This window comes from Artemia franciscana, chromosome 6 (assembly GCF_032884065.1).
Source record: "Artemia franciscana chromosome 6, ASM3288406v1, whole genome shotgun sequence".
NCBI lineage: Eukaryota > Metazoa > Arthropoda > Branchiopoda > Anostraca > Artemiidae > Artemia > Artemia franciscana.
In genome coordinates, this window is record NC_088868.1 from 782,276 (window position 1) to 795,243 (window position 12,968).

General features: G+C 34.8%; 1 protein-coding gene across 6 annotated transcripts in view; it reads left to right on the forward strand.

Annotated features, from left to right (window-relative positions):
* LOC136027884 (uncharacterized) overlaps positions 1 to 12,968 on the forward strand; it is an 84,965-nt gene that overhangs the window by 18,914 nt on the left and 53,083 nt on the right. For 3 of the 6 annotated variants that reach the window (XM_065705306.1, XM_065705305.1, XM_065705307.1), the window contains exons 2-3: positions 505 to 581; positions 7,225 to 7,328. In XM_065705306.1, the coding sequence (XP_065561378.1) occupies positions 7,228 to 7,328 (101 nt within the window). In that variant the 5' untranslated portion in view covers positions 505 to 581; positions 7,225 to 7,227. Of the gene's footprint in view, positions 1 to 504; positions 582 to 1,332; positions 1,399 to 7,224; positions 7,329 to 12,968 lie in introns of those variants that run through there. The other 3 variants (XM_065705308.1, XM_065705304.1, XM_065705309.1) reach the window with 3 other exon arrangements.

Consider the following 12,968-nt stretch of genomic DNA (forward strand, 5'->3'; position numbering starts at 1 on the left):
AATAGATCTTCTGCTTAAATGAAGTACGACAAAATTGTTTTCAGCTTCATAACTTTGCTCAATTCCATTTTATAAGGTTTTAAAGATATTCAAATACATTTTCTAAATTTTGAAGAAAAAAAAACATTGATATGGCTCAAAATTCTATTCAAATAACAGGAATTGCATTTTCAGAACTAAAGGCAGAGAAAAAGCAACTAGTAACTGAAAATTAAGGTAAAATGTTGTTTTGTCAATAGGTATAGACCTGTCATGTAGGCAAATTTCAGGGCCCTCTAGAGGGAGAAGGAGTGGAGGTGGGTACTTTAAAATACCTTCCCGGGACATACTTTAGCCTGCAGACCCATGCCTGAAAGTTTCATTTTCCTAACCTAAACACTTTCCGAGATAGCAAGAAGTCAATTAACTAGAATTTTACCAGTTTTTTTATTATTATTTATGCTTATTGTGTATAATTATTTTTTTGGGAGATTGTAGAATAAATAAATATTTTTTCTCTTCTAGCAGTGAAAAAAAACTTTGTTATACCTTAGAGATGTTGGACTGCTTTTGAGCGAACTATTGAAAAGGAAAAACACAAGGTGAGCAAATCGTGTTTTCATTCCCACCTCAGTCCCACCGGGTTCGGCACCAGTCGAATGTTACAGCTAGTTTAAAGTTTATTACTTTTTTATTTTATTAGTTTATTAAATTAGTAGCCTACTCAATACAAAATTTCCCCTTCTAAGGTAGCTACGACAACAGCTTAGTCAACCTCCTTTTGTAAACTAAACAGTATAATAACAGAATTATTACTTCAATTTTTTTTTGAGTTTTCTGAGGTAATTCCAGTTTAATTGAATCCCCCTTTGTAATGTAGGAGTTGGGGCTATATGCTAACCATTAACTTTGCTGATATTCTGTCTCCTATTTTATACACTTCTTTCTCGTCAACTGTTAATGCTAATAAAAAAGCTAAAAAAAGAAAAAAAGAAAAGGAAAACACACTGAACAAAACCAGCTAAATTAGTTTTGGGATCTCCTGTGATTTAATTAAACTGGGACTATCTCTGAAAATCCGATAAATGAAACTTCTCTGAACATAGCGAAGTAAGAATGTTTCAATTACTGTGTTTGACTTAAAAGAGGCCTTAAACTAGCAAATATCACTTCTTAAGCCTCGTCCTTCACGGGGCACATTCCACCCTCCTTCCTCTTCGCTGACTGGTACGAACTCGGTGTGAAGATCTATCTAACGATATTCTATAATACTGTTCTAGTTGTAATATGCACTGGAGGTATATTTGGTACTTAGCTTTTGTAGCAACTATACTTTGTTCTTGATCTATAATGTAACTGGTTTTCTGCGTCCATTTAGAGATAACAGGCACAGCCTGAGCGAGATAAAGTACTATGCAGGTATATTTTAATTAAATATTTAATATATAGAGAAGGTTAGGTTAGGTATTTAGTATAATGCATTCTGGGCGGCCTTCTTTCCATAATTCTCTGTTGTAGTTTCCATGATTTTGTTACTAAAATATTGTTTTATCATATTTTGGTATAGCCTATTCCATTATGATTAACCTAACTTCACTTCTTGAGTGTGGTCGCTATAACACGCAATTACCGCATAGCTATTCAGTCAACCTTTTATGTGGTCTTCCTTGTGATTGTTGCCCACGCAACATTGCTTCGAGTGTTATCTCCGAGAAATGACAAGAGTTCATTTGGTATAACATTCCCACGCCACCATAGTTGGTGGCATTTTACCCTATTTAGTATTCCGTCTTGAGATTTTAGCCGTCTTCGCATCTTCTCCTTTCCTACATGTTGAACGTATTTTACGTTGAACGTATAATACGTTCAACATGTGTCAACACGTATAATACGTATAATACGTTCGACACGTATAATACGTTCGACACGTATAATACGTTATAATACGTAGAAATTACAATACGTATAAAACGTATAATACGTTCGACACGTTCAACATGTGTCAACACGTTCAAATACGTTGAACGTATTTGCAAAGAAGCGGAGGCACTTTATTTTGAATACAAGGAGGCAACACTTCGTCTTCTGTCTTTTGAATCGTCCCCTAAAACTAGAGGAGTGGTATCTGTTTTTTTTTTCTTTTCTTATTCACTATCAAGATATTACTTAGAGTGAATGGAGCCAGTTACCGCTTTTGGGCCTCTAGAAAATCTTCGATTCCTGGTGTCGCTTGTTATTTGGTTTGGAACGGGGGTTACTGGCGTGACTCTGTAAGCTCACCCAGAGTTGACCCAGCTTTAACTGGGTACGTGGAGAAATCTGGGGAAGGTAAAAAGGAAGGGTGTACGAAAGCAAAGTATGGGTGGCCCCTAACCCCCCCCCCATTGCACTTCCTGGTTCAGGGGCCATGAAACTGAAATTTGCACCCCCATAGGGACTGAAAAGTCCAACTGCCGTAATCTTTACCTTTTTACTTTCCATTCAATTGACTTAATCTCTCCTGCATCAAAATAAATGTCCAATGCAGGGTGGGACTCTCGTGTCTTTTCCATTTATCGACCACTGACATCTTTGGGACAGGCATTGACACTTTTTCGGAGTTTTTACAGGGAAAAGCTACGAAATTTACATTTCGCTGCATAGATATTACCACGAAGAAGCGCCAGACCCAAGATCTGTTTCCTTCGACAATATGTCAATGTTTTCTTTTAAAATTAAAAAATATATTGCGAAAAGCGAAATAGACGATTGCCATAAGAAAATATATAGCACCGTAGCTTGTGTCCTTTTCTAAGGACCAGAGAAAAATGTTTCGTCCTCTTTCCACAACATAAAATACAAGTCCCCTTACCCCCCTCCCCTAAGGATTTGAGATACTTTGAGGGAATAAGATACTGCATTACCCACACGATTGGCTAGGTTTTATGAAAACTTAACACTGGTATAAAGTAAGATATTATCTAGGTAGTTGTGTCTTATAGCCACCTCGCTTAAGTTCTATCGTGAAGTGAAGTTTGGCTGATGCTAATGAAATAAAACAAAATATGATGAAAATATAATACTTTATCAACAAAATTCCGGAAACTACAACAAAGAATTATGGAAGGGTGGCCGGTCAGACCGCATTATATTGCGTAGCCTAAACTAACCTAACCTAACTAAAATACCAACTAAATATTTAATTAAAATATAGCTACAATGGAGTTTCCCACCGAGCCAAAGCTAATATTGTCTGGTAAAAAAAAATCATGTAAACCGGTTATTGTCTCATGTTTGCAATACAAGATCTTGAGTGTGGTGGCTATAAGACAAAATTACCACTATCGGTACATTATCTATTTCAATTACCTCTGGCCAAAAAAGGGGGAAGTTCTGTTCCCACAATCAGGCACATAAGCAGAGTCGGAGTTTTTAAGCCACCTGCAGATTCGCTCCTCTGTTATCCTCATATTTGGAGAATCTATAGCGAAAATTAAATGGACTTGACTCCCCTATATATATATATATATATATATATATATATATATATATATATATATATATATATATATATATATATATTATAGATAAAAGAGTTTAGATAACTTATAAGAGTGGGAACTGGCGCTAGTTTCGACAAAAAAAAACTTATCAACGCCATCTAGCGTTTGGCAATACTAGGCATTTTTTCGATGAAACAATAAATTTAGTTATCATATTTAGGGTAACTGGTAAATTTAGGATAGAAGTAAGTGTCTGACGTCAGTTCCTGATTGAAAACAATTACAAAACGTGAAAAAATGTTCCGTGTCGCCAAAGCTAGATGGTGTTGATGGATTTTTGTCGATACTAGTGCTAGTTCCACTCTTATAAATTACCCATACTTTTTAGAATAAATTTCCAGTGTATGCTATTATTATTTAACCTAATGGGTATTACAATTTCCATTTGGATTTTTTCTTAATGGTTTGTATTAAAACCTTTCATACGGTGCTTCTGGAATTTCAGTGTTAGCAATTATAGCATACGGCAAAACAGACCAAAGTGAAGAGTTTGAAGTGACCATGTCCCCCAGAAAATTTTTTTTTTGATCGCTAACTAAGGGCTACCGTCAGACATTTTGACACGCCTTCGTGTTCTGTTCTAGTTAACTCTTTTTTTCTATGAAATAAGTTTTCTATTACATACACTTGTTTTGCATGACGAATGATACGCAACACAATATACATGTTTATTTTTGTGTCAAAATTCTTGAAATACTCTCTTTGACCTACTAATTTGAAGCAGGTTTTATCTGAAGAAATCTTTACACCACCGGGTTTTCGGGTGAATAAGCTTTATTTCAGCCTACTGGTTTTTATCCATTTGATTCAGGATTTTGTCACAAACTGATATACTAATAGAGGGATCAGTTACTCTATCACCTGGTGTAAATTTCATAGTGCCGCTCGTCCCGCCATACTTTGTGTGCCTTGCCATTTTTACCACTATTTCTGAATCGCATAGCGCTCGAGCGACCCGGCTCAATAGTAAACGAAATTCTAAAAAACGTAATTTCGATGCTAAAAGATACATCAAAAGAATCGGATTTTTATGCTGATTTTAAATATTTAAGTTTCATCAAATTTAGTCTCTGTCCTCAAAAGTTGCGAGCCTGAGAAAATTTGCCTCATTTTGGAAAATAGGGGGAAACCCCTAACTAAAAGTCATAGGATCTTAACGAAAACCGCACCATCGCATTCAGCGTACCAGAGAACCCTATATATAAAATTTCAAGGTCCAATCTACAAAAATGTGGAATTTCGTATTTTTTGCCAGAAAACAGATCACAGGTGCGTGTTTATTTATTTATTTTTTTTGTTTTTCCCCAGGGGTCATCGTATCGACCAAGTGGTCTTAGAGTGTTGAAAGAGGGCCCATTCTAACGGAAATGAAAAGTTTTAGTGCCCTTTTTAAGTGACCAAAAAATTGGAGGCTAGGCCCCCTCTTACGCTCATTTTTTCCCCAAAGTCAACGGATCAAAATTTTGAGATAGCCATTTTGTTCCGCATAGTCGAAAACCACAGTAACTATGTCTTTGGGGATGACGTACTCCCCCACAGTCCCTGGAGGAGGGGCTGCAAGTTACAAACTTTGACCAAGGTTTACATACAGTAATGGTTATTGGGAAGTGTACCTACGTTTTCAGGGGGACTTTTTTGGTTTGGGTGTGGGGTTGAGGGGAGGGGGCTATGTGGGAGGATCTTTCCTTGGAGGAATATTTCATGGGGGAAGAGAAATTCAATGAAAAGGGCGCAGGATTTTCTAGCATTACTATTAAAAAAAAAAAACAATGAAAATATAAACATGAAAAAGTTTTTTCAATTGAAAGTAAGGAGTAGCATTAAAACTTAAAAACGAACAGAGATTATTACGCATATGAGGGGTTCTAAAAATACCTTAGCATAAAGAGCGATGTATTTAGGAGGAGATAAATACTTCGCCTTTTATGCTAAAGTATTTTTAGTAATTTCAACTACTTGTTCTAAGGCCTTTCTGATTCAGGGGTCATTCTTAAAGAATTGGGACAAAACTTAGAATTTAGTGTGAAGAGCGAGGTATTAACGAGGGGGAAAACCCCCTCATATACATAATAAAAATATAAAGTTATGAAAGTTTGTTACGTAAGTTAATTCTTAAGTTACGTATATTTTTTACTAATAAAAACGTTCGTTAATAATTAAAAGTTCTAGTTGCCTTTTTAAGTAACCGAAAAATTGGAGGGCAACTAGGCCTCCTTCTCCACCCCTTATTTCTCAAAATCGTCTGATCAAAACTAAGAGAAAGCCATTTAGCCAAAAAAGAATTAGTATGCAAATTTCATTTTAATAATTTATGTACGGAGAGCCAAAACCAAACATGCATTAATTCAAAAACGTCCAGAAATTAAATAAAAAAAAACTAGTTTTTTTTTTAACTGAAAGTAAGGAGCGACATTAAAACTTAAAACGAACAGAAATTACTCCGTATATGAAATGGGTTGTCCCTCGCTCTTTACGCTAAAGTTTGACTCTTTGCCACAATTCTGCTTTTTAAAACAATTAAAAGCTTTTTTTACGTAATGTCAACAAAGCTCCATCCGAATCTATTCAAAGCCATCGTCTTTATATCTCCCAGGAAGTTTAACTTTCCCTTTAATTATTCCTTACGGCATCCCCCTATCCCAACCAAGGATGACCTACTTTCAAAAGGTTGCACGAAAAGGGCTTTCGTTGGTATTATGCCATCTTTCATCCGTAGAACGTACCCTAGGCATCTCATTTTTCTTATTATAACCCTAAAAACTGTTTTTACAGTGTGGTCCAATGAATTAATTGAAAGGCAAATGTATAAAAAACGGGACATTTTTATTGAGACACTGTGAATTTTTTATTGTATTTTTCCTAAATCCAAGAATATTTGTCTTTTGTTACCCATGGGATATTCGTAAATAATTTATGACACCGCACTGTCTTCCTATTTACAATTGAAACGAAAAAAAAAACGGGTAATTTATTTACCAAGACAGTGAATTTAAGTCAATATAAAAAAATTTACCGTGGATACTTACTCTGCCTTATTATCTTGAAAAAAAAAGGAAAATTCGAAAACCTTACTTATGACTACAGAGGCATCCATAAGCAGCTTTACAGTTTTTGCAGTAGTAAACGTAAAAAAAAAATCAGAGGTGAAAAACGAGTAAAAACTAAGTTAAAACAGAGGGAGCCAAACAATTTAAGAAGCTGTGTCCTTCCTTTGGAGTTTTAGCTTTCTTTGAGACTTAGTTCATTTTTAATATGTTAGTTTTTACCGATAGAAAGTGCATTCTACTGAGCTAACTAGTTTAAGTTATTTATCTTGACGTTTCAGCCTGGCAACACTGTCAGATATGTGGTACTGCACTAAAAACTTCATAGTTTTGAAACAGCCGAAAGTAAAAAAAAAGAAAATTGTGGTTTTACTGGTATTTATTGACGAATGATGGGCACAGAGAGCTAAAATAGTTGTATATCGATGTCTTTGGCACTTCAAATGACAGTATAGTTTATACCCAAAATTCCGAAAAAAAACTGTAGGTAATAGTTCTGCTGATTGGCACTTTTTGACCCAGTTTAAGGGGATCACCACTAACACCTTTCACTTCCTAACACCTTTTACAAGCAATGTTTCTGTTCATGTCTTTTAAGTGAAAAAGTCTCCATCTACTTCCCCTGAGCCAGAAATATCTAAATAATATCTTTTTTTAAGAGTATGGAATTATTCCTTCAATGTCTACTTGTTGTTGCAATTGGAGCTGGAGTTAAGGGTCATGGAAGGCTGATCGATCCCCCATCGAGATCGTCTGCTTGGAGGTAAGGAAAATTTGACTACTGGTAGAGGTTGAGCATTTAACTGATAGGGGAGATTAGATCCCTTGAGACAAACAACCGATGTTCCACAGAGGTTGGGCACATAATAAACGCTTGCATGTCACACGTCTTTTATATTTTGCTATTTTCTTCAAGTCTTATTAAGAATAGGTGATTACAGAAAGCTTGGAGAGAGCTCATTTGATTGCATATTTAAAGTTCTGGAACCCTATTAAAGGCAGAATGTGATCGGAGGGGAATGAATAATCCTCTCTCCAACTTTGTGGGTCTAGTCTCCTCGTAGTGCAATTGGTATCCAATAAAGACTTCAAATTCGTCATTTTAATCGGAACTGCCAAACAGTCCAAAAAATCTGAACATGGGGTTTAAATTATTCAAATAAAACCTTGAAAATAAAGGCTTTAATAGACAGGACATATTCTACCTTGTTGAAACAAATTTAATGTAAGTGTTTTTGTGATCTGTTTACTTAGAGGACCCAAAGTGGGGCTCTTAAGGAAGTGCAAAACACAGTGAATAGTCTTCTATGTTCACAAATGGTGAATACTGCATGGTCACCAAAGTAGGTATTTAAGAGTTTTTGAAGTGAATTTGAGAGACTTAAAACAACAACAAATAAAATACATAAATGAAATTCCAGAACATGTTTGACAAATGGCTTTCAAAATCTACCCTAGTCTTATATTAAAGTTTTTTTTTTTTTTAACTTGGTGTTTGTAATTTTGAGCCTGAAATCGAAATAAAGGTATCTAGTTGAAAGGCACAGTAAGTTAACTTCTCATAAATGGGGGTGATGTAAGAGAGGGTGCTAAAGACTTTTGAAATCACTAATCACAAATATAAAATTAAATTGCAGCACAAGCGTCTCAAAAACTAGACAGAACATATAAAAATTAGAGCATTCTTTGGAAATGACTTCCGATTTCCAGCACAATTTATATTGAAGGATTTTTGATGCTGGTGATTATTAATCATAGGCTAATATTAAGGGGATTCAGTACCTTAAAACTATTACGCAAGTCCCAGTATAGGGAGAGCGTCTCAAAGATAAAGGACCTGTTATCATAATCTCTCAGAGGACTAGCCACTATAACGTGTCTATGAGAAGCTATATACGTGTATATACGACACTATATACGTGTCTATAACGTGTCTATATCCAGAAGTAATCTGGAAAAAAAACAATAGTAGGCCTATTCATACATGGGTAGCTTGCCTTGCTGCTTTATTGTTTGTGTTTTGATGCTTTATTATATGTTTTTTAAACGTGAATTTTACTTCCGTCATTTTTTTTTTTTTTTAATAGCGTGTGCTGTATTTTTCTTTGAGTGTTTTATTTAGGTTAGTTTTATCTTGGCTTCCGGATGTAAAGCTGAAATATTTAGATTTTATTATTAGGCTATTCTCGTATTAATGGTTTTAATTTTATTTTGATTCTCTTATTAAAAGATTTAAGCCATTCCAGATAGATTTTCATTACTGTCGGGGAAGTGAGGAGTAAATTTAAGTAGTAGCAACGATTGGAAGTCAGAATAAAAAGAAACTCAAGCTTGAGACTAAAATAATTTACTATGAAAAAAAATTAAACATAAGACGATCAGAAATAGCAATGAAGCCATAAAAACGAGCTGATGTGGCTACAAATAAGTGTGGTGTAGTCGCCACATCTAATCCCTAATATGACTGAGGTGTAATTTGTGCTTCTACTGAAAGCAGAACATGTTTTACATAGTTTGTGTAATACTCTTTTTCATTTAGATGGTGCTGCTTTTTACTGTAAGTGTGTTTGTGGCAATCAAATTAGTTGTTCTGTTCATCAGGGGTTTCTTCAAAACCAAGGAAGAGAATCTTGTGGAAACAACGGTTCTCTTACTGGCAGAAAGAAAAAGAACGGTCACACAAATATTTTGCCTGTCAAACAGTTCGTGGTAACGAACTGTAGTAAGGAGCGACCCGGCTCAATAGTAACCGAAACTCTAAAAAATGGAATTTTGATACCAATAGTTATATCAAGAGAATCGAATTTTAATGCTGGTTTTAAATATATAAGTTTCATCAAGATTAGTTATACCCATCAAAAGTTACGAGCCTGAGAAAATTTGCCTCATTTTCGAAAATAGGGGAAAACACCCCCTAAAGGTCATACAATCTTAACGAAAATCACAGATTTTCAGATTTTTTGGCCCTACTTCTCCGAAGAAAGGATAAATTTTTTAAAGGCTTAGTCATCAGTATCGAGCAAAAAAACTAAAGATTTAGCTTTGTAAAATAACAAAAATGTCAAATGTCAAACTAAAATAAAGTGCCGAATTCGAAAGATAAAATGAAAAGCGGGTGCTTCCGCAGAACAAATTTTCGATACATACGGTAATGCATCGGAAAGTATTTTTTTTTGTAAAGCGATTGTTCTTTTTTTTTACTAAGGCTTTAGTTTTGCTGATGAAAAATGGTATCTTTTTAGTGTGCCTGTACGTTAGTCACCAGTCCCGAGAACAAAACTGCCAAAAAATTCAGCTTTAAAAACACGCAAAATGGTAAATCATGCAAATAATGTTTGAATTAAGTGCCGAATTCGGAAAAATGAAATAAAAACGTATATTTTGGTGGAATTTTTTCGATATAATACAACATTATGTATTTTTAGACTTTTAAGAACTTATTTCACTTATGAAAAATTATGTTTTTCTTGCTTTTTTTTTACTCAGGCCTAGTGGTAGCAAATAAAATATTTCAAACTTCAGGCAGAAGTAGAGCAAGTTAGGCTTTTGTTAGAAGGAAAAGGCCTCAGTAGTTTGTTGAATCTAAAAAGGACCAGATGCAGAACTTCCAAATACAGCTGTATGCCAATAACCTTTAAGGAGTTTTTAGTTCGGTGGCCAAAATGCTTTACATTTAACTACTTGTGATGTAATTATTTTGCAAAAGGAAGTTACTGATCCTTCCTGGTAGAGATTTTCGTCACGAATTAAATATTTTTTGTAAAAACAAGATTTTTTTTTCTGTTTTCTTAAAATGATTCAGTTGCAGATGAAATACGGAAGCTAAAAAAATGTCCAATAGGCCTACTGCAAGCACAATTCGCAAGTATTTTCGTCTACTGACATACTGGCATCTTCTAAGACCAGTTTTGTGCTTTTGTTTACGTTCGCTCAAGAAGCCAACACAAGACTAAACTGGTTTTCTTGCCCTACTAAGATTTGTTACAGCTGATACCTTTTAGTCAAAAATAAAAAAAAGAAGGAAAAAGGCACGTAATGTATTCTCTCATCTCCTTGAATGACAACAATGCAATAATGCAATTTTTCTTTAGCCTGCTTCATTAATATGTTTTTAGTTACGAATTCGATTTCCTAATAGTTGTTCTTGATACGAAATCCCAAAATAGATGTCTAATATAAGATAACGTCGTCATATGAGGGGAAACACATGAAAACGCCATTTTCAAGCAAAAATACGTTGAGATTTAGTGACTAAAGACAAACTGCTCTGAGAACAGTACTGATTTGAAAAAAAAAACAAATGTACAACCATAAAAAAATAATAATACACAATCTGGAAATGTTTGTACAATTATAATAGGCGCTGCCTAAACTGGATTTTAACCACAAATAGTTGCTATTATTTTTTTAAATATCACTTGCATAGAAATTCCCGCTTCAATCCTATAACGCTGTATATTATATCAATTATTCAAAATATTCTTTAAAATTCCGTAATTTTCTTATGAAGTTTTCTCAAAGGCTCGTACCTTTTGATCTGTAACACTAAACTTGATGAAACTTATAAATCTAAAATCAGCATTAAAATGCGATTATTTTGATGTAGCTATTGGTATCAAAATTCCATTTTTTAGAGTTTTGGTTACTATTGAGCCGGGTCGCTCCTTACCACAGTTCGTTACGACGAACTGTTTGATGTCAATTATTCAAAATGTTCTTTAAAATTTTATAATTTTCTTATTATAAAATTATAATAAATAAAATATTTCTTATTATAAAATTATAAAATATGTATTATAATATTACGCCAGATGTGAGTTGTCATATGCCAGATTAAGTTGTCAGATGTCAGAGATGCTAGTAATTCCCATATTACTGGGACGTAGGCAGGGGGTCAGGGCCCATCCCCCTAAAATCATAAGTTTTTCTGTATTTCTTTGAACTTCCTACCGATCAAATAACATTTAATATTTCATTACTGGACTCCCCCCGAGGAAAAAAACGTATGTGTGTGCCTATAAATTGTTGATGAACTAAGATATATAGCTACCCATTCTAATTGCCTATTTTTGTAATATCATCCCGGCCCTTTTCTCGTGAAGGAGACAGCGATCCTTTCAAAGGAAGACTACGTATCTTTATTAGACTGCTGTTGCAACCAAAGTTTTTGGAAGCCTGGATTTGATAAAAATTTCGCCTCTTTTCGCATGCCAAGGCAATCAACCGTGTTCGTGGGTGTCATGCTCCTGTAAAGTACGAAATTAAATATTTCCGGTAAAGCCGTCACAAATCGCAAGAAGTCATGATATCTAAGTCATCTGTCATTATTTTGCGCTTTTACTTTAATGCTGATAAGAGTGATAGTGAAATGTCGATAGGCAAACACTTTACTTCAGCCAAATCACGAATTATTACTGTGCATATTTGTAGAAAAAACAATTTAAATTCTCTTAGTTAGGTTTTCTTATCCCAGTATTCGAATATAAAATTAATCTTCTTCCTTAAAAGTTTTAGGTTAGTTTAATCTAATAATTGCAATTCATAATTTGATTCATCAAACAGTTGGTGGTAACGAACTGTAAGGAGCGACCCGGCTCAATAGTAACCGAAACTGCCAACAGCGAAATTTTGATACAAATAGATACATAAAAGACTCGGATTTTTATGCTAATTTCAAATATATACGTTTCGTCAAGTTTAGTCTTACCCATCGAAAGTAAAGAGCCTGAGGATATCTGCCTTATTTTCGAAAAAAGGGAAAAACACCCCCTAAAAGTCATAGAATCTTAGTGAAAATCACTCCATCAGATTCAAAGTACCAGAGAACCCTGTTGTAGAGGTTTCATGCTCCTATCTGCAAAACGTGGAATTTTGTATTTTTTGCCAGAAGAAAGACAACGGATGTGTGTTTATTTATTTTTTATTTTGTTGTTGTTTCCCCCAGAGGTGATCGTGTTGACACAGTGATTCTAGAATATCACGAGAGAGCTCATTCGAGCCCAGAAATTAAAAGTTCTAGTGTCTTTTAAGTGACCGCAAAACTTGGAAAGCAACTAGGCCTTCTCCCACGCTCATTTTTACGGCACTTGGTATTAACCAAGTGACATTTAGCAATCGCGAATTCTGTCGGTCTGTCTGTCGGTCCCGGTTTTGCTACTTTAGGCACTTCCAGGTAAGCTAGAACGATGAAATCTGGCAGGCGTATCAGGGACCGGACCAGATTACATTATAATTAGTCGTTTCCCGATTTGACCATCTGGGGGGGGAGTGGGGGGCCCGTTAATTCGGAAAAAATAGAATAAACGATGTATTTTTAACTTACGAACGGTTGATCAGATCTTAATGAAATTTGATGTTTGGAAGGATATCGGGTTTCAGAGCTGTTATTTTAAATCCCGACCGG